Raw genomic sequence first — 22,376 nt, 5'->3', positions numbered from 1 at the left:
TGGGTACTCTTATCTCTATTGGCTAGCTCTCACAGCACAAACCATAACATTGATACAGACATACTGATACTGCCCTAGTTACAAAATTAGATCACAGTTAATCTCCTGGGGTGCTATTCATAGACATTTCGCTAGCCCGGGCTACGAGCGTGCTAAACAGGATTCATATCTTATCGCTGACACTGGTTTATGAATACGAAAAACGTTAGTTCGCTGATCATCCACCGAAAGCCCGCGCTAAGAATGTCTATGAATACGGCCCCTGGTCTTTTAATCTCTTTATACAGGAAATAACATATGCAGGAGAGCGCATGGTTTTTAAATTGGCGTTATAACGGTAATATTATTTATCTACTTCGTTCCAATAGATGAGGCAATAGTAAGCACATTCCTTTCACGGTTGATCTCCTGGTTGGAGAACAGTAGGTCGGGGACGTGAGCTAGTACGAGGACATTGACTTGGTTCTGCGATCGATTACGGGGATAACAAGGTGAATATAAACAAATCTGTATAGCTGTAAAAGTAAATAGGCTATATTGTACGTTCCCGCGGAGGAAATGCAAGAAGTGAGTAAGATACCGAAGCAGTGGTGGTTACACAACTCGACACGCGACTAAGGAAGCAGCGTTGCAACATCTACTAGAGTATGTCACTTAAACGTTCGACTTACGATCTATGTTTATTTTCATTAATAACATTTGTCATTCTTGTTAGCCTATTATTATTATTATTATTATTATTATTATTATTATTATTATTATTATTATTATTATTATTAGTGTTATTATTATTATTTATTTAATCTGACAGGATTAAGGCCATAAGGCCTTCTCTTCCATACTACCAGATAGCACATACAAATACAAAAAATAAATACAACACTGATGAAAATAATACATATTAAATTAAAGCCCTATAAAGGGTCAGCAGAGTCAAAACAACACTATAGAGCTCTCATCGAGCTAATACAAGAAAAAAGAAAGAAAACAGAGATAGCAATGATGATAGTGATAACTGATAATAATAATTACATTACATATTAATTGTCAATTTTACAACAGCATAGTTACAATATTTACTGTATGTCATGGGTTAAGCCGAAGTTGCGCAACCTAACAGGTGTTCAACAAGCAATTCCATGAACTAGAATGTGATTTTTTAATTTAAATTTGAATTTTGATATTGTCCGACAGTCTCTGACATGGTCAGGGAGAGAGTTCCAGACGCGTGGAATAGAAATGCTGAAAGATGATGAGTAGAAGGATGTTCTTTGCAGAGGAATAGAGAGAAGGTACATGTTCCGGGTTCGAGGTAGTAAAAGGTAAACAAAACGAGATGCTAGGTAAGAGGGTGTGGAGTGGAGGTGTGGATGATTTTAAATAGTAATAAGAGACAGTTGAAGAATCTTCTTTAAGTGGACTCCAAGACAACAATTCTAGTGACGGTGTTACATGATCGAATTTTATAATGTTACAAACGAAACGAACGCAGATATTGTGAACACGCTGTAGTCTATGGGCAAGATCAGTATAATTATTCATATAATTATTAATTGTTATTAACCCGCCAGTAAACGGGTCATGAATACGTAACTGCACGGGTTGGGTCTCTCAGACCCATTTTCCAAATATGAAAAAGTGTATTTATTTGACTCATAATAATAGTATCCTCTGATTGAGATTCTGGCTGATATGTACATCTGTTATCAGGCAGTACATCTCACTTGACGGTATGTGTTAGAGAAAGAACAATAGAATCGCCCCATGCAGAAAGGGCTTCAGTCACAAATTTAAAAAAAAAAAAAAAAAAAAAAAAGAAAAAAAAAAAAAAGAAAAAGAAAACGAGATATCGATGGAAATCATATCTTTATGGGTAGCTCCATCGGGTTGTGCAGAAAAGTATTCAGTCCAATGCTTGGAAAGATAGAAAATGAAGCATCAGGATCGGAGTTCTATGCAGAAAGGAATATAATGTAGAGAATGTTTTTCTTAGTTTTCTCAAAACTAGGTCTAATGGACTGAAGCCCTTTCTGCATGGGGCGATTCGTTTGTGGATTTTCTCCTAACATATTCAAGTCATCCGCACGAGCAGCTGATATAACCCGTTCAATTTCAAACTGTGTTTTCTTTCACATTGCTAATGGCATATTCTAGAATCTAGAGCAGAGTTAAAAAGTAAAGGTGATAGTGCATCTTCTTGCTTTAGCACGCAGTGAATTGGAAAATTTTCAGACAGAAACTGACCTATACGAACTCTGCTGTACGTTTCACTGAGATACATTTTAATTAATCGAACTAGTTTTTTGGGAATACAAATTCAATAAGAATATTACAGAAAACTAATTTCTTAACCGAGCCATATGCATTTATGAAATCTATGAATAACTTATGTACTGTGCCATTAAATTCCCATTTTTTGTCCAATATTTCTCGAATAAAAAAAAAATCTGATCAATAGTCGATCTATTATGCCTAAAACCACATTGATGATTCCCAATAATTCCGTCTATAGCCTATACTAGCCGTACCCGTGCGCCCGCTGCACCCGTTAGAAATAAATATAAAGTAATTACATAATTAAAATAGGACATTTGATCCAGGGAACATTCGTGTTTGATAGAAGGATAAATCGTTTATTATATTACTTAATTTAAATTGTATTAAAAAATTAAAATTAGATCATTTTGATCTAGAGACCACTCATTCGGTCATAAAAATTATTTTAGGAAATATAGTAAACGAATGCCTCTCAAGTTTTCTGTGCATAAGAAGCTATTTTAATCTTACCTGTCCTCGATTCACTCAGAAGTTACTGTAATAACATTATAGCATTATGTCCATCTAGAGAAACTACACTTTCCAATGGTGAAATAATAATTAATTATACAAATCGGTTAATTTAGCATCCGATATTACTTCGTACAAACACAGAAACATTCTCTGTAGGCTATCTTTCATAGCTTTCGATTGTTGTTGTTCAAGGCCCCTTATAGACGAAGTCATTTGTTTTTTCTTTCATTACACCGCCTTAGATGGCGTTGTTATTGTAATTTTGAAACTCATTTATCTCATTAAATATATCAGTCCTATAAAAACTTTGTATGGAATAAAACTTATCGGAAATTATTTTTAAAGAAACTTTTGTTATGTAATATTTTTCATGAAAATTAATAATAAGGGAGATATTTCGATTTATTTAATTCAAGCCCCCTTATGACCTCCCTTTTAAATAAAATATTTTGAATGCCATATAGCCTAAATTCTAAGTTACAACGAACTTAATTTATATTCCAATTTTCATATAAATCGGTTTAGCCATTATCGCGTGAAAAGGTAACAAACATCCAGACAGACAGACAGACAAACAAAAATGACAAAAAGGCGATTTTCGGTTTCAGGGCGGTTAATTATATAATTATGTTAGGACCAATTATTTTTGGAAAATCGAAAATTACCAGAAAAATTTCGGCTACAGATTTATTATCTATAGCCTATATTATGGAGTTAATCTTCTCAAAAGAATATTGGACAACATTTTGTACGACGTCAATAAAAGTGATATTCATCGAAAGTTACTACAAATAGTATCGCTGAACTTCATTGCACTTATATTATTATGATGTACCGAAGTACATTGCACTTGCCATAGACCACTTTGTAGTGCAGAAGGAGATATACAGAGTGATGCAAAAGTTCGACGACGTAGACAAACTCCGTTATTAATCGGATAGAGAAAAATGCAAAGAGGAGGAAGTTGTTGAAAATATGTAGTTTTCAATCTAAGGTGCTTAATTTTCAACGTGGAATACACCGTTGAAGCTGTACGTTAGTACGACATACTCACCAGTCCCAATGCTGCCAAATTAGTGGCTTTTCCTCTAGTTGTGCCGGATTTTAGATACGTGGTATATCGGGTAAATTACGAAATGATTACGATAATTAGCAGTGTTGTCAATATAAGTTCAGAGAAACCGGCAAGCAGAAATGAAATTTCCCTCCATTCTTATGCTATCAATGTAAAATATATATATATATATATATATATATATATATATATATATATATATATTTCTTTGTACTACTGTGAGAAGTTAAATAACCGCTAAACTTTGCATACAGACTATTTTTTCCGTTAAAGATACGTATCTAAAATCCGGTGGAAATAGCAGAAAAACCACTAATTTGGTAGCACTGAGATTGGCGGATGTGTACTAATGTTCAGCCTCAACGGCGTATTCTACGTTGAAATTGCAAACATATTAGATTCAAAACTGCACATTTCCAACAACTTTCCCCTCTTTCCATTTTTCGCTATTTGCAATAATAATGAGTTTATGTCGTCGAACTTTTGAATTTGCTCTGTATAAATTCATATAAATGTTTCTCGTGTAAGATTTTTATATTATCATGAAATAATTATTCTGTCTACCATTGTTTTAACCGTTACAACTTATTTAATTAAATTTGGAAATTAAGGCCTTTTCAAAATATTACAAGTTATGTTTGATTTTAATGAAGTTGTTACATTTGCTCAAGGAGATTACAGTTAAAGTGCAAAATTCTATGCATTTGACATATTTTCAAAATGTGGAATATGCTATCTTTCAGAGGAGACGTTACAGTTTTTTGAATAACATATTGTTACTATTATCACAGAAAAGAACGTTACCTTCACTGTGTTAGGTATTATTAAATAGATAAAAATATTCTCACCAGAGTTGTCGTCATATTCTGTACTATTTAGAGATTTGGATTTCTGGAGCTCTTCTCTCCTTGTCTTGATTACGAACTTGGTCATTCCGTGCAGAATGGAAATATCTTTATCTTGTTGCCTTCCATCAGCAGTGAGCCGAAATATGAAGTCATGATGCAGCCACGGCTTGGCTGCACGTGAATACGCCATACGACCCTGGCTGTGAACAAGATGAACCGTATAAATAATAAGTAATGTAGTAGGTATATACGAGGCGCATCCAGAAAGTAAGTTTCCCGATTTTTTCCCCTTGAAAGTTAACGTAATTAGCCGTGTCAATTGCGCATGGGTAACAGATCTATGACGTATCAATCATGTGCCAGCCGGACAGGTCCTGCCTGGTGCCAGTAGCGTGGCAGCAGTGGTCCGAAATGGAAGATCTTATTCCTTCTCCCGCCGCCTGCGAGGTTCGGTCGGTGATAAAGTTCTTTAATGCACAAAGCATTGCACCAATTGAAATTCATCGGCAGCTCTGTCAGGTCTATGGGCCGAACATCTCTCTCTCTCCCTCTCCTCCCTTCCCCCCCTCTCTCACCTCAAGAAATTCCTGTCCTCCGATGAGCGTTTTGGCAACGACGAAGAGCTGAAGACGTCTGTCACACGCTGGTTCCATTCACAGGCGGCAGAGTTCTACGACAGAGGGATACGAAAGTTGATCCCACGATACAAGTGTCTCAATTCTGATGGTGGCTATGTTGAAAAATAGCTGAAACATTGCTGTACCTGTTGCCAATAAATGTTTTCCTGAAAGTATGTGTTATTTTTCTTAAAAAAATAGGGAAACTTACTTTCTGGATGCGCCTCGTATTATTTGCATTTAATGTTAAACTAATAAATGCTATGTACAGTGTAATTTTAATTCTGCCAAAAAGGACCCTGATTTAAATTTATAATTCTTCTACATATTTCGTCCATCTGTTCAGTATTTCTGGTCTGTCTGTTATTTCATTTCGGAAAGTAAATAATGGTAGTTTATTCTCATTTTTAGAAAACTGGATTTACAAAACATATTTTTTCTGGGAAAATTTTGATAGTTATAGAACATTATTATTTTGACTTTTTCTTCAGTTATTTATGCTCTACCACCAGTACTTTTTGCCACATTAAATCGTTTGCACTCTGTGTACCGTTTTAGAAAACTATATAGTGCAATTCAGCAATGCTTGGGAAAAGTGGCATAAGTCACTTTCCACAAACATTTTTTATTAATTTATTGACGACTTACGGAACATCAGCTCACTTGGGAAAAGAGACATAAGTATTTCTCCCATTACAGTAATTCATACAGAAGAAAATCAAATCGACATAAACCAGTGTGATGACAGTTTTTTTTTCCTTGTCCTGTAAAATTAACATTTTTGACTTTTCCCGTGCACTAGAGAAATTTTACGCTACTTTTGTACTGACGGTAAGAATAAATCACGCAGAAAGCGAATAACGGTGGCAGAAGAAATCTGCTCCACCACCATCTTACTAAGTTTTCCAATTCGATTCGCTGTGATTTGAAATCGGAACTCCAGAATGAAACATCGACACAGTAACCGAAAATAACGGCGCGATTTTCGAAATCTGATTAATCCCGTTAATCGAAACTTTCGATTCCTACATTTCGCCTCTGCATGCAATCCTGTCTTACCTGCGCACTGCGTTTACGTACTCTCTATTTTCACCTCGTTGGGCGTTTAAGGAGACACCCATTGCAGATTCTGAAACAGATAGACACTTGTCTTAATACTTATTTAGTTTCTGCGGTTCTCTCTTCTTGATGGGGCGAGTTTATAAGAAATTAAATTGTTAGCAATTTTTTTTGTTATTTAACGACGTGTATCAACTGCTACCATGTATTGTGGGTCTCTTTCACCATGGCATGGCGCGTCCTTAGGTTGCGGATCGAGGAGACGGCCTCCAGATATGGAGAGTAGCTGCGAATATACAGGGTGTTTCAAAAATACGGGGCATAATTTCAGGTATTTATTTCCCACATGTAGACAATCAAAACAGTTCATTACAACATGTGTCCGGAAATGCTTCATTTCAGACTTATGGCATTCACAACATTGAAATTCACCGGAACATTTTTCTTTCCGCAGGTCGTTGTCATTACAGAAGATGTTCAAAATGTCCACCTCCTGCTTGAATACAGACCTCACATCGATGTCTCATTGACCTGCGAACACGATCCCAAACTCCAGGAGTATTGCGTAGGGCCTATGCCCTCAGAACATGCCACAATTCGATTCCGAAGGGATTCCAAATCAGGGGAAAAACGTAATACGGCGAACGCAAAGCTCCGCCCACGTCCCTTTTCCACTTTTCCCCTACAAGCTCACCACACACCCTAGCGGGAAAGAGTGGATATAGGGGTTTAGGGTGGGGTGACATCTAGTGTAGGAAAGTGGAACAAAAAGAGTAACGGCACGTACGAAGCAAAAGAGGAACTTCGTCCAGTCACTCTCTCTCCTCTCTCTCCCTCTCCCTCTCTCTCTCCAGTCTCTCCTTCTCTGTTCCTTGCTTAATGTCTCTCTGTTTTTTTTTTCTTACGACTTCGCAGGAGGGGAGATTCGATCCGAGAAAGTTCGTAACTAAACCTAAACCCTAAACGCACGCTTTTTGTTCACGCTTTAGACCTCTCGGCTACCGAGGCGAGTTGGGGGTAGAAGGGAAAATGAATCTATGTTTAAGGGAACTGTCATAACGTATTGTAGAAGGGGACAATGACCGAATAGCGTGGGTAGAAACTGGTGGGCTTGTGAATGTCGCTTGGTAGGAGTTGACTACGGGGGTGGCTTCATTGTGTCCGTGTCCAACTTCGTGTACAGACGTAACCACGTGTAGTGATGATCCGTACCGAATACGTGTACTCATTACGAGTGTCCAACATGTGGAAAAAAAAAAGACTATTGTGTTACTTCGAGGACGTGCAAAGTTAACAGGTGAGTGTTGTTTAATGAAAACCACATTACATTGTGTTGTGTTGTGTTGTGTCAGTACATGTTGTGGACAGTTGTCTAATGCGTATTGCATTGTGGTTGTGGACAGTTGTCTAATGCATATTGTCTAATGCGTATTGCATTGTGGTTGTGGACAGTTGTCTAATGCGTATTGTCTAATGCGTATTACATAGTGGTAGGCAGTGATCCATCGAAGCGGGACAGATAGTAGAGAGAGAGAGCATGCTAGCGAGGTGCCGAGCGGCGCGGGTGGGGATAACTTCCCCTACTGGCGTTCGCCGTAATATGTTTTTGCCCAAATCAGGCACCGGAGATGAATAAACCAATGATTTTAAATGGCCCCACAAGTAGAAATCGAGAGGGTTCAGATCAGGTGAGCGTGGAGGCCAAGCAATTGGGCCACCTCTACCTATCCATCGATCACGAAACCTTCGATCCAAGTACCGGCGAGCCGTACGACTGAAGTGTGCAGGAGCCATCATGCAAGAAGTGAATGTGTTGACGATTGATCAGTGGAGTGTCTTCTAAAACATGAGGTATGGTGTTTTCCAGGAAGTTTGTGTACGCCTGCCCCGTAAGTCTGTTTACTAGTACTTGGGGTCCAACTAATCGATCATCAATGATACCGGCCCACATGTTGAGGGAGAACCGCACCTGGTGATGAGATGGAACACTTGCACGTGGGTTTTCATACGCCCATACATGCTGATTGTGGAAATTTGTTATGCCATCTCGTGTGAACTGTGCTTCATCTGTAAATAATACTAAGGCAGGAAAGTTCGGATTTACACCACACTGCTGCAAGAACCACTGACAGAACCTAACTCGTGCAGGGTAATCTGCTGGTGACAGGGCCTGTACACGTTGCAAATGAAGGATACAATTGATACTCTTTCAACAGTCTCCAGACAGTCGTATGAGGAACATTGACTTGCAACGCTACCCTTCGTGTGCTGATAGAAGGAGTCATGTTCACAGCCTCCAGAATCTCCTCCTGTACTTCTGGAGTTGTAGATCTTGGTCGTCCCCTCTCAAACCAGGAGAGTTAAATTTTCCATACTCCCACAGACGGTAATGGAGACGTACAAATGTCTTCCGATCTGGACATTGTCGCTGTGGGTACCTCTCTTGGTACAAACGACGAGCCAGCGCAGCATTGCCGTCCGCCTTACCATACATGAAGTGTTATCTCTGCGAGCTCTTGATTTGAATACATGTCGCACAGTCTAACGCCTACACGACACTGAATGTAACCTTCGCCTCGGAATGAACTGTCAGAGTGTCCTCTTAATGTCTCCTTTGACGGCAACGACCTGCGGAAAGAAAAACGTTCCGGTGAATTTCAATGTTGTGAAGGCCATAACTCGGAAATAGAGCATTTCCGGACACATGTTGTAATGAACTATTTTGATTGTCTACATGTGGGAAATACATACCTGAAATTATGCCCTGTATTTTTGAAACACCCTGTATTGAATAAGCAGTCGCAGACAGCCGATGAGGGGTGGTCCTCCAACTAGGGGGTTGGGCGAAGGGCTAACAATCCATCACCGTAAAAAAACAGCTTGTTACGAAACCTCAAAATAAGCCTCAGAATGGGACTGATTCTCTGGCACAACCACAGCAAAGGAATAATCTTGCTCAGGATAGGAACCAATGGCGGGCTTAGGCCCTATGTGAGGGCGGCAATGAACCTCCGGGTTCCTTAAAAGTCAGTAAGTAGTAGTAGTAGTATCAACTACTAGATTATTAGGGTCGATGGGATTGGTGGTAGCGAAATGGTATTTGGCGAGATGAGATCGAGAATACAATACATTAATGCCTGATAATAATCAGAATTATACGAGCTTATAAGGAAAATATTAAATGTTATGTTTTATTTAACGACGCTCGCAACTGCAGAGGTGATATCAGCGTCGCCGGTGTGCTGGAATTTTGTCCCGCAGGAGTTCTTTTAGATGCCAGTAAATCAATTGACATGAGCCTGTCGCATTTAAGGGGAGAGGATGGTATTTTTTAAAACTTTTTTCCTATTTGGTGTAAATTATTAATTTTTTGTATGTAGAGAGCTCATAGCTGTGGCAACTCAACCAAATAAAAATATTTTGAGAAAAAAAATATTTGGGGGCCCAAATTTGGAAAAAATATACCCAATGCAGGATTGTACTGAAACCGATATATCTAAACCGTTTTTAAAGATAGATTCAAACAGTTTTTTGCAATGTATTTACAGAAGTATGTTCTACAAACTGTCTGTAACAGAATTTTGATATTAGTCCCTACGTTTGTAAAATAAACAATTAAAATTTAGTAACAATTTTCTGATTTCCTTTCTTGCAAACGAACGGACGTATTTTTAAAATGAAATCAATTAAAAAAATTCTGTTACAGAGAAAAGTTTTCTAATAGTCTAAAGAATGTATGTTCTAAATTTCATGCATGTATCTTTAATAGTTCAGAAATTATATTTATTTTGTCTGGAAATGTAGCAAAAAAAAAAAAAAAATGAAGTTACTGGAAACCGATAAAAGCGGGCGTGTGATTTAAAAATCCATAGCGCAGGAAGTTTAAAAATGACGTCTCAACATCCGATAAGGGCACAAATACCCACAAAATGTTATGCAATGCATTCCACACATATCAAAGGGTATTTTAAAGAAAAAACAATTTTTTGACAATTTAATTTACCGGAAACAACAATAAAAGTGGGCGAGTGATTTAAAAATCCATAATGCAGGAAGTTTAAAAATGGCGATCCACACATATCACAGAGTATTTTAAAGAATATACATTCTTTTAATTTAGACATTTTACATCAAAAATACCATCCTCTCCCCTTAAGCACACTTAAATGCCATCGACCTGGTCCGGGATAGAACCCGCAACCTCGGGCATAGAAGGCCAGCGCTATGCCAACTGCGGCAACCAGGCCGATCTTTATACGATTTGAGAGCTTAAACATTTTATTAAATTGAGAAGACTAAGATGGGCCAGACATGTTATAAGGGTGGAGGAGCAGAGAGTACCGAAAAGTTATTGGAAGAAACAATATATGAGAAAAGAAGAATTATAAAGCCTATAAAGAGATGGGAGGAGGTAGTAAGAGAAGACGCCTTGGAGATGTTGGGCGTAAGAGCTTTGAGGACCAGGGTAAGGGATAGAGACTTCTGGAGGCAACAGGCTGAGGTCAAGGCCCGATATGGGCTGTAGCGCTGTGGTGGTGGTGGTGGTGGTGGTGGTGGTGGCGGCGGCGGCGGCGTACAAGAAGATAGGATGGAATGATGTTGATGCCTATTATGAGGAATCTGAAGAACCCAGAGAAAATCCCCAGGTGCGACCTTGTCCGCCACAAGTGTCACTATGACTTTTTCCAATGAAAAATTTCATGCCTAGCAGGAACTCGAATCCGGACCACCTGCGTGTCAGGCCAAAGGCCTAACCAGCGAATAGGGAGTATAAAGAATGGACACTGAGCGAATTTTCCTGTGTTTTGTTTCTCTTCTCTGTGCGCCAGCGTTTAGTTCCACTTTCAAGCGCTAGAGGTTAGTGTAATCGAGCATACGCTAAGATAATAATTGAGAATAGAGTTGAGACACAGGATCCAAACATCGCCTACATTATTGCATAATCCAGTAACGCTTTGCTTCAAATAAATTCAAATTAACAGCTTTTCCTTACTTCTCAGTGACAAACTAGTTGTAATAATAATATTTTATATTTCAGAAAAACAGAAAATCAATATCCCGAATTTAAAAGAAAACTTACAAATTAAACCAAACCCTTTAACTCTATTAAATATAGAATATAATCTAAATTTAACAGAAGAAATACTGAAATCAGAAGTAAACACTGAAATACTGAAACAATTGTCTTTAGACACAATTAAAATTAGGTACCCTCCACAAAACTGGCTTCATGTATACACCGACGGATCCTTGATCTCCAGAGAACAAGGTGCCGGTGCAGGTGTTACGTGCTGTCTCTTCTCACTTTATAGATCTCTTGGATATGGAACAACAAGTTTTGATGGTGAAATCATTGCAATAAGGGAAAGTCTCAAGAATCTTCTGTGCCACATCAATAAATTTAGGAACGCAGTTATATTGTCAGACTCCAAAGCAGCTGTTCTATCAATAGTCGCTAAACACACATCTTCATCTCAAACAGCAGAAATAACTAAAATGCTCTCTCAATCAATATCACTCAATAAAAGAATTGTATTCCAATGGATACCATCCCATTGTGGAATCCTGGGAAATGAGAATGCGGATGCTTTAGCAAAGAAGGGCAGCACTGCTACTTACAGACCTGTTACTAAATCTACGTATTACTCTGTGAAAAGATTTATTAAATCTACATACTTAGACTTCAACAAACAAAATTTAATAACACAATCTGAAGGGAAAAAATGGAACTCTCTGCATCAAAATCCACAGTTAATTCCCGATTTACCACGAAAATCGTCTGTAGCTGCATTTAGATTGGCAACAGACCATGATTGTTTGGCCAAACACCTGCATAGAATTGGAATATATCAGTCCCCTAACTGTCCATTGTGCAACTCAAACCAAGAAATGGATTCGGAACATCTCAAAATCTGTGTTTCAGCGGCTGGTCATGATAATATCTTTGAAAAATATTGGAGTGCAAGAGGTCAAATGACTTTGCTGTCAAATGCGTGGCATTAGAAAACAACAACAACATATTTCAGATATAATAAATTATATTATAAAATAATATAATACATCATAAAATTAAGTATTGAATTCGTGTAATATTTGTATATAATATAATATAGGTATATGGTTTTACTTCTCGTAAGAGTTTTGTTTTTATATTTTCAGCGCTATCAAATCATTACATATTTTAATTGTTGTTGGGGTCAACGTCTCAACTCTCAGTTTCTAATAATCGTTGAGAAACTGCTGCAAAAGTTCGCCGATTAGGTAACCTTCTATGCGGAAAACGTTTACGGTACATCCTTCTCGCCGCACTTGAATTACGAAGACTTCCTCCATCAATTAATAACATATCATGATATTCCTGAATTGTGAATGACATTATAAGTTGTTTATCGAATAGGTCTACCTGTACTGAACTGCTATCCGCTCGGCAGGAGACCTATGGACAGGGAGCTTGAACTCAGCTGATCTGTACGTCTGTGCAGACTGCTGTCAGCAGCACGAATTCTGCTAAACATGTTGTCACGTCTCTCACGCCAGAATATTAACAAATTTAAGCATGCATTATTGTTTAATTTCACGAAAACATAATATAACACACAAAAAACATTTATTGGCAACAGGTACAGCAATGTTTCAGCTTTTTTTTCAACATAGCCACCATCAGAATTGAGACACTTGTCGTATCGTGGGATCAACTTTTGTATCCCTCTGTCGTAGAACTCTGCCGCCTGTGAATGGAACCAGCGTGTGACAGACGTCTTCAGCTCTTCGTCGTTGCCAAAACGCTCACTGGAGGACAGGAATTTCTCGAGGTGCAAGAAAACTTGAAAATCGCTGGGAGCAAGATCAGGACTGTAGGGTGGGCGATCAAACAACTCCCAGCCAAATTCCGTCAAAACAGCTGCTGTGCGCCGAGCCGTATGTGGACGAGCATTGTCATGGAGGAGCACAACACCTGCAGTAAGCATTCCACGCCTCTTGTTTTGAATGGCACGTCGTAATTTTCGCAGTGTTTCACAGTAACGGTCAGCGTTCACTGTTTCACCTCTGGGAAGGAAGTCAATGAGCAGAATGCCATTCCTGTCCCAGAACACCGTGCACATCAATTTCCGTACCGACAGCGTCTGTTTGAATTTCGTCCTGACCGGAGATCCACTATGCTGCCAATGCATTGACTGCTGCTTGGTTTCCGTGGTGAAGTGCGAAATCCAAGTCTCATCGCCCGTGACGTTCCTGTCGAGGAACTCGTCGCCGTCATCGTGATACCGTTGCAGAAATGTCAGTGCTACTCCTAAACGTTGCATTTTGTGTTCGGGTATCAGGTTTTTCGGCACCCACCTGGCACACACTTTTTTGAACAGCAGGTGCTTAGTGACAATCTCATGCAACAAGGATGCGATATCTGCGGAAAATGGCTGCTCAGCTCCGTAATCGTGAAGCGACGGTTCTCCATGATGCACTGCCGCACCAGCTCAACACGATCATCATTGATGAGAGACGGTCGTCCACTGCGCTCTTCATCATAGACATTTTGACGACCTTCGGAAAACTGCCTACACCAGCGACGCACCATCTGCTTAATCATGATGTTCGGCCCATAGACCTGACAGAGCTGCCGACGAATTTCAATTGGCGCAATGCTTTGTGCATTAGAGAACTTTATCACCGACCGAACCTCGCAGGCGGCGGGAGAAGGAATAAGATCTTCCATTTCGGACCACTGCTGCCACGCTACTGGCACCAGGCGGGACCTGTCCGGCTGGCATATGATTGATACGTCATAGATCTGTTACGCATGCGCAATTGACACGACTAATTACGTTTACTTTCAAGGGGAAAAAATCGGGAAACTTACTTTCTGGATGCGCCTCGTAATATTAAGTCGTTGCTAGATGTACCTACTGATGTAATTGTTTTCGTAATTTTAGTCACGATGTAAGGAGTATAACGCAAATAAAATAAGGAAATAAATATTTTTCATGAGAAAATTATAAAGTTTTGACCTTTTGACCCTATGTTGTACGAACCTTTTTTGATTCTGTAGACTGTGAAAAGGATGGCACTTATGCCCTTTACACTCTATATGTAAAATGTTTTACTTCTTTTAGGCTGGCACAACAAGATAGTCACGATGACATCGTAAGAAGGAAACAAATTGTTCCTGCTTGAGGCGGTAGGCTACTAATATAAAAACTGAAGCAGACTGGAACGCAAGCTGGTACTGAAGGTCGGCCACATGCATTTCGTAATCTGCACCTCGTGCACTTACAGTTTAAGTGTGGCAGTGAATGATGTTAGAAAAATAAACCCTTTTATGGAAATAAAAAATATCCGAACCTACGTGTATGTAACACGTTTTCATCATTTAAGTGTGAATAATATACTTATAAATTTTTCGTCTTGCATTTTAGGTTTAGATTTGTGTAACAAATCGATGTCGCAATATTTAAAAAAAGAGTTATTAATTCATATAGGAGAACATAATGTACGGAGATAACGCAAAAACAAGCCATGTTTTTATGCTTAGTACCATGTCAATATTATTTAAATTCTTAAATTTAACGTTCTAAAATAATTACATCATAAGCTTTGACATTCAAGTATTGAAAAAAATTGTATCGGAGACGCCTTATTTTGTGGTGAAAAGAATTCGTGTGCGCAATGGTATATCGCAGACATATTTATCACTTCTTATACAGTAAGCAAAAGTTAAGAACAAATTGTACGATAGAAGTTGAGTTCATCGTAATTTTCTGTTTTTGGTTTAATACCTTAATTTCTAACTGAATATGATTAGATCTAATATGATTATATTATAGGTACATACATCAGTGGCGTATATTGGTTAAAGGGTTTGGGCTACCACTGACCCTATTATTACACAAAATATATTTTAAAATCCCTATAATAAAATTCCTTACATATTTATGTGAATTCCAGACGTCTTGATTGGGACGAAAATACGTTGATGACTTCGTCCTTGAAATTACAGTTGGGCCACTTGCAAAGTTTCTGTAGAAATGACTTTTCAATGGATATTAGTGCCAAGCCGGATAAACGTTCTTGTGTATGGGTTGATCTACAGTAGTATTTTATTTTCTTCAACGCAGAAAATGCTCTTTCTACCGATGCTGACGTAGCTGGTATTGTCACAATTAATGTTGCCAATTTAAGGACTTCATGAATAACTTGGTTCAGCTAGTTTTCATATATGGCAGATAATATTTCATGGATAGGTTTGTTCGAAAAATCAAATACTTCTGCTGAATATATTACACTTAACATATATTACACAAGCGTACTTGATCAAAGTGACTGTTATAGGACTGAAATAATTTGTTTAGTGCCTCATTCGGGAAGTTTTCTCTATAAGCAGAAAATTTTTGAGAATCTAGAAGATGTGTGAACTGAAGCTTTCCATAATCAGAAAATCTGTCAGTAATTTCCGTGTACATATGATCTAGTATGCTGTAGTACAGCTGCCTGTATTTCAATTCATCATCTCCTTTTCTTCGCTTTAATGGTGGTTCCATTGTATTGGCTGAAGAATTTTCATTTTCCATATTACTCCATATGGACGGAAACCCACTACGTCTGAACTCGGATATAGTATTTTTTTTTAACTTTGATACCTCTTGCAAGTAGTATGCTATGTCTAGACTTTTTGTCTGAAGAATATTGTAGAGCACATCTGTATGTGCGAACACTCTAGCATAGACTTCAAGAAGAAATATATTCTGAAACTGTGTGAAAAAATTCAAATATCCTTGAGCCTGCACATTTACAGCATCATCCCAGTTTTCTTCAGAGTCATTACAAATGATATTTTTAAAGAAAGCAGTCCGTTTTTCTCTGTATTCCTTTACTGTATTTACAAGCCGAGATGTAAAATTCAATCTAGTTAGTGCTACTTTTGGGAGTTTCTTGTTCATAAATTCCTTGAGTTTTCTGATCTTTTAGGAGATGATGAGAAAAATGCAGCTAAACCCGACAGTGTTTTGAAAAAAATGCGGCATTCTGGAATGGATGAAGTAGTTTGTTGCAAAACTAAATTGAGAACATGGCTGTAACAATGGACAAATAGTGCTTGAGGATACTTTTCTTGAACTTTTGTTTTTAAGCCATTAATATTTCCCGCCATAACTGAAGCACCATCGTATGTCTGTGCAATTAACTTATTGCCGACATTGTATTCTGCTATAACACCTTCCACATGCTGAAACAAAGCAGCAGCAGTTTTGTCCGAACTGACATTTGTGAATCCTATAAACCGTTCTTAACATTGGCAGTACTGTCGACGTATCTTAAAACAGTGGACAATTGACTCTGATTAGAGCAGTAACTTGTTTCATCAACAACAATGGCCACAAAAGGTTTTATGTTCTTTATCATAACCCCACTTATAGCAAATATTAAGTCATTCTGAATTGCGAGAGAAGTACCACGAAATACTGTTGAACTCTCAAGATGATTGGCCAGTAAATGGTCAAATTCACTTAAGGAACTTAAATATTCAATATAATTTCCTATATTGTCTGATTTCACACTCTTGTTATGACCCCGAAAAGCCAATTCTTGTTTTCCTAGAAAGCAGACTGCGTTAATAAGATGCAGTAAAATCTCCTGATTTTTTTTCACAAGAGCATTGTGTTGGTTGATGTGTAGAGCTTTTTGCTTATCTAGCTGTAAATCAATTCTCGTCTTCCCAAAGTTTGCAAAGTTCATGCTACTACAAATATGAGCTTTTGATTTGTCGTATTCTAGGACTGCCGTTCGAAGGGAGTTCATATTAGAAAACCCCTCTTTTGACCACACATTAGTTTCGCGGCTAAATAACAAACATGGCCAGCAAAATAGTTTAGACAGTTTAGAAGTACCACACAACCAATTCCACTTACCATATGATGTTGAAGTGAAATGGCGTGTGTACTCTCGCTGTTTTTCTTTTACGTCCATGGACAAATTTAACTCAGGAGTTGGTCTTTCCATTTTCACAATTTCAACTTTCTCGTTGTTATGTACGACGGTTAAAAGACACTTTTAATAAACCTTCTATTACACAGTCATTTTCAACACAAACCTCTCCAGAAACTTGTTCTGCCATATTTTTCACAATATCACTTAATTGGGAAATTAAAAATTTAATAATTCACAATTAATATAACTCTTAGACACTCGAACAAATCACAGATTTAAAATAATGCACTGCAAGAACACAATCACATTCATGAGCTAGCGTACTAAGCGTATTGTTGCTTCGCGCCTGCGAAGAAACCGATCACGAGAGCGGTAACTCGACCGGCCTACACTGCACGATGGAAACAGAAGGGAGCGGGGGGGGGGGGGGGACGGGCAGCTATGCGACAGGACAGCGTGCGCGGTACGGTCACAGGCTACCTCACGTAGCAAGCGGTTTCTCCAGCGATGCCGCCTTGACAACTTGTTTCTTTTCGAGAGCAGAGAGCGCATATAAATCTAACAATTACTTTAATTTTAATTACTATGGTAAAACTAATAATACAAAATTATTACATTATGTTATATTATAAACTTTTTCTTTTGTAATTTCCTTGAGCTACCGCCGGTAGCCCCGGTAGTCCGCAAAATACGCTCCTGACATACATGAGCATCATTCAGGAATAAATTGTTACCTCTTTTGTCTTTGTTTACAGCAATCTATGTTTATGTTAAATTTAATGTAAACAAAAGCAATCTAACATCTATGTTTACATTGTATTATTGTTTATGTGAAAGGTAAACAAAAGAAATCTAAGATACAACTTTCAATCGTGTAATATTGTTTATGCTCGACCATGCCGAAATGTAGTAATTATACACCTGGTAGCAGCCCTTTAATGGACCTCATTAAAGTACACCTATTCATTAAAGTTCAGGTGTTCCACCATTCAGAAAATACCATTGTAGCAATATGAAAGCGCAAGTATCGATTATTCTCGGATATGCAATCGAAAGACAACGAGCGCGAGATTAGACAATATTAAACTCAGTCGAAAAAAAACAACACACAAATTAACATCAATTCACAGTCATCTTCCAGCCTTTCACAAAGCACATTCCCGGTAATTCATTTCACCAATTGCCGGAAAAAATCAATATGGTCGAGCATAAAAAGTCGTATGAAACTTGACTATAATGGTAATTAAGACGCGAGTATGAAAACATACTCGCGTCTTAATTACTATCATTATAGGCTCGTTGCATAATGTACTACTTTTTAATTTTCTTAAACATTTTATAACAATAAGGGTTTGATAAAACATGTTTCAGACAAAAGTTGTTTGTTTGTGTGGGTAAAATCATAATCTGTTGGGGAAAAAGTTTGGATTCCAATTTGAAATATCAAGTTGGCTTTAAAATGACCTTGATAACCTCCACTAAATTAAAAATAACTAATATCGCTGTTTTTTTTCCTTTGAAACGAAGAAACGTTTACTAATAGTTATGTGTTGAGGAAGGTAAGTAGTGTTTACTAGTCGAGGACGAGTTTGCGTCCAGAGATAACGAATACAGCATTTAATAGTCAGAGACTAACAAATTGTACTTAACTCACGAATTGTATATAATGTTTCTTTCACTTCCACATTTTAAGTAATAAAAATATATTTCTTCCTTTTACATGATTCAATATCAGTTCTGTTGAGAGGGTCATCGAGTTTCGAGTATTATTTTATTTCTTGCTATGCTATGTTGAATGAAACATATTTTCACTTACTTCCCTAGAGAAAGACTGGCTACGGCGCGACGTCACATTCTTAGTCTAACATGGCCAACATTGAACAAGTTTATATATAAATGCACGTTGAACAGGAGTTTAATGTAGCAATTCCTTTTTTTTTTTTTTTTTTTTTTTTTTTTTTTTTTTTTTTAGAACTTTGAACATGTATTTATATAGGCGATTGTACGATAGCCGTGATTAGACCGAGATAATGATGCGACTCCGATACGCGCCGTAGCCCGTCTTTCTCGTTAGCTACGAAGAGAAGCCATGGCTGCCTAGAAGAAATGTCGAAATCTACTTTTTTTTTTTTTTTTTTTTTTTTTTTGCAGCGTCACAATATTTTCTCTAATATGGAAGTCAAGTGGAAGGAAAATACATAATTTCAACAGTTTAAATAATTATTGCTTTTGTAACTGCATGTCAAATACCATACATAGGTTTCCACATTCCTTAAAAATAGTTTCAATTCAGTCTTGCAAGTGCTTACCGCTAATATTGTCCAACGCGCACAAAGTGATATATGGAGAAACTTCGAACTCAGGACCGTTGACATGTTTTGAAAGATTCTCCACTAGAATGTGAGCATTGTTGTTGAACACTTGTACAAATTTCTCGAGGATGCTGAAATGGAAGGCTGAAGTGAGGAACTTCCTATGCGAATGCCAGCGTTCTCCTGTAAATTATAGAGAAATATTAGTTTTATGAACTTTGTACACCTAAAAGAGAGTATTGATATATTTCTTTTGTAAATGTGGAATACTTTTGAAATTGCTATTACATCTTAGCCACAAGATTTTGATGAACGCAGGTATTTTATTTACAAAAGAATCGATGGGTGTGTATTTACAGGATGTAAAGCGATTAATATAAATCTGAAATATGACTGCCATTTTACTTCACCTGCTACGAAATTCCTTACATATCTTGAGTTATTGGTCTGTTTGTTGACAATTCTCAAAGAGAAGACGTGGCTCGTAGAGATCTTCAGAACAGCGCTTACAACCAGTTTAGATTAGACCGGTCAGAGAACATCCGTCAAGGTCGGTCATCCGACCGAATGTTCGAGTTTCAACCGGTTAACATTTATGTTTTTCAGTTCAGACAGAACACCAGGCGCACTTCATCATATATGAAACTGAAATTTTATGAGTACACAAACGGAGTAACAATTGAAGGAAATTTACTTTGTACTATTAAAAAATGTGTTTGATATAGAACTACAATTGATTGGATACTTAATACACTTATCTTCATAACTAATACGTAACGTAACAAATAGACACCGTAACAGCAAAGGAAATAAGTGTAATGCTTAATATGAAATCTGGTGCGTAAAGAAATGTAAGAATAAATTACAATTACTTACTAAAGAGAAGACCAAATAAGTACATACATTCCAGTGTAACATTTACACTTACTTACTTACTTACTTACTGGCTTTTAAGGAACCCGAAGGTTTATTGCCGCCCTCACATAAGCCCGCCATTGGTCCCTATCCTGAGCAAAATTAATCCATTCTCTATCATCATATCCCACCTCCCTCAAATCCATTTCAATATTATCTTCCCATCTACGTCTCGGCCTCCCTAAAATATATATTATTTTAATGTACCGAAGTACATATGATATTTCCATGCAGATATTCTGCGTCATCATACGATAAAATACTTTAACCTCAAAATGCGTAGTAGGCCTACCTCCAAAACAATAGTTTATTTTAATTACTCTAAACAGCTAATTTATTATTTTATTAATAAATCATTTTTTAAGAAGATAGTGTGTTATTAACAGAAAGAAAAGTACTCTGAAGCTCTAATGCTGTCATGATACATGTTGTTGCTCTTGAAAATACCCAACTGTAATACCTGGATGAATCAATCAATCAATCAATCAATGAACCCACAGATGAATGAATCAATGGATGAATGGATCAGTGAGTCGATGGATCGATCGATTGATTGATTGATTGATTGAATGCACTGAGAGAGGAAGTATCAGTTAAACGGTAGGCCTACACGATGATAATCGCGACCTTGCAAGGGCTCTTGTAACTCCTTTGTAACGCCTTTGCTGTCCAACCACAAAAAGTGAGAAACAATTCGAATATTCCATGAATCGAACTTGAGACACTCCGCGAGACGGAAGAGCTTTGAATACTGACTACAGGCCAGGCGTTCAATAGCAATATACAGGGTATTTCCTGGCTGGTGTTGCAAACTTTCAGGGATGATGGGGAAGGGCACATGTATCAATTTGAGATAAGGAACCCTGGTCCGGAAATGACTGAGTCGAAAGTTATAAGCAAAAATAGTGGTGTGGAAATGGAATTGTAATTTCGCAACACGTGCCCTCCTTCCCTTAACCTTTGGAACAGTCGTGGAAAGATGGTATGGGCCGGATATCTCCTACGTGGGTACTTGACCCGATACAATCTGTGAGCTTGTCTACTGTTCTCATTGGCTCATCCGTATTCGAAAATCATGTCTGCTTATTCCGCTCTCGTGTACTCCTTCATTTCACTAGGACTGATCGACTGGACATTGCAACTTCTACACACACACTGCTGTCTACAGACGTGCACATCAGGACTGATGCACATTACGCTATCTGCATTGCTTTAGTGTAGTTTCCTGTCCCCATCCCTCAGACAGCGTACTGAATGGAATACTGTAAGTAGACAACGTAAACAACGTCAGATGAATACAGTATGTGTAAGACATACATGGGCACAATTTTCGGTTACGTGAGGCACTCGATTTGAAATAATTTGTTTACTAGGAGAGGAGACTGCAGAGTAGAATGGGAAATATAAACTGCTGTGACCTGCGTCACCTTATCGTAATCGCTAAGGCGGTCAGTGGCGAATTATTAGGAAAGCGCTTGGTTAACGTGAGACTCTCGAAAACTTTTATTCAATTTGGCAAATTAATTCGGCAGCTTTAATCATAAACCTCTTTACTGTTTCTTCGTCGCTGAATTGATTTAAATCGCAGGCGAGAAATTGCGTAACTAGCCAATAATATTCCATCACGTTGACTACGTTTATTTTCTTGAATATTCTGGCGTTTATCAAGATTATTTAATAGATGTGCACGTTCTCAAACTAAAATAATTTCAGAAAATCATATTTCGTTTTCTACGCACATTTGATATTTTTTTTTATAAATTTCTTTCGGAAATAATACGTACAAACAACATTTAATTCCTCGTACCTTTTAATGCAGCGTGTTTAAGGTATAATGTCGTAT

At 37.8% G+C, this 22,376-nt stretch overlaps 1 protein-coding gene across 2 annotated transcripts in view; it reads right to left on the bottom strand.

Annotated features, from left to right (window-relative positions):
* Window positions 1–22,376, bottom strand: part of LOC138694891 (cytochrome P450 4C1-like) — a 59,013-nt gene that overhangs the window by 14,988 nt on the left and 21,649 nt on the right. For both annotated transcript variants that reach the window (XM_069819063.1, XM_069819062.1), the window contains exons 5-7: window positions 19,616–19,801; window positions 6,390–6,459; window positions 4,714–4,913 (exon numbers count right to left, since the gene is read on the bottom strand). In XM_069819063.1, coding sequence (XP_069675164.1) covers window positions 4,714–4,913; window positions 6,390–6,459; window positions 19,616–19,801 — 456 coding nt within the window. The remainder of the gene's footprint in view (window positions 1–4,713; window positions 4,914–6,389; window positions 6,460–19,615; window positions 19,802–22,376) is intronic.

This window comes from Periplaneta americana, chromosome 2, assembly GCF_040183065.1.
Source record: "Periplaneta americana isolate PAMFEO1 chromosome 2, P.americana_PAMFEO1_priV1, whole genome shotgun sequence".
NCBI classification, from domain to species: domain Eukaryota; kingdom Metazoa; phylum Arthropoda; class Insecta; order Blattodea; family Blattidae; genus Periplaneta; species Periplaneta americana.
Note: the sequence above shows the minus strand (reverse complement) of the source record. Positions and strands in the feature narration are given on the sequence as shown.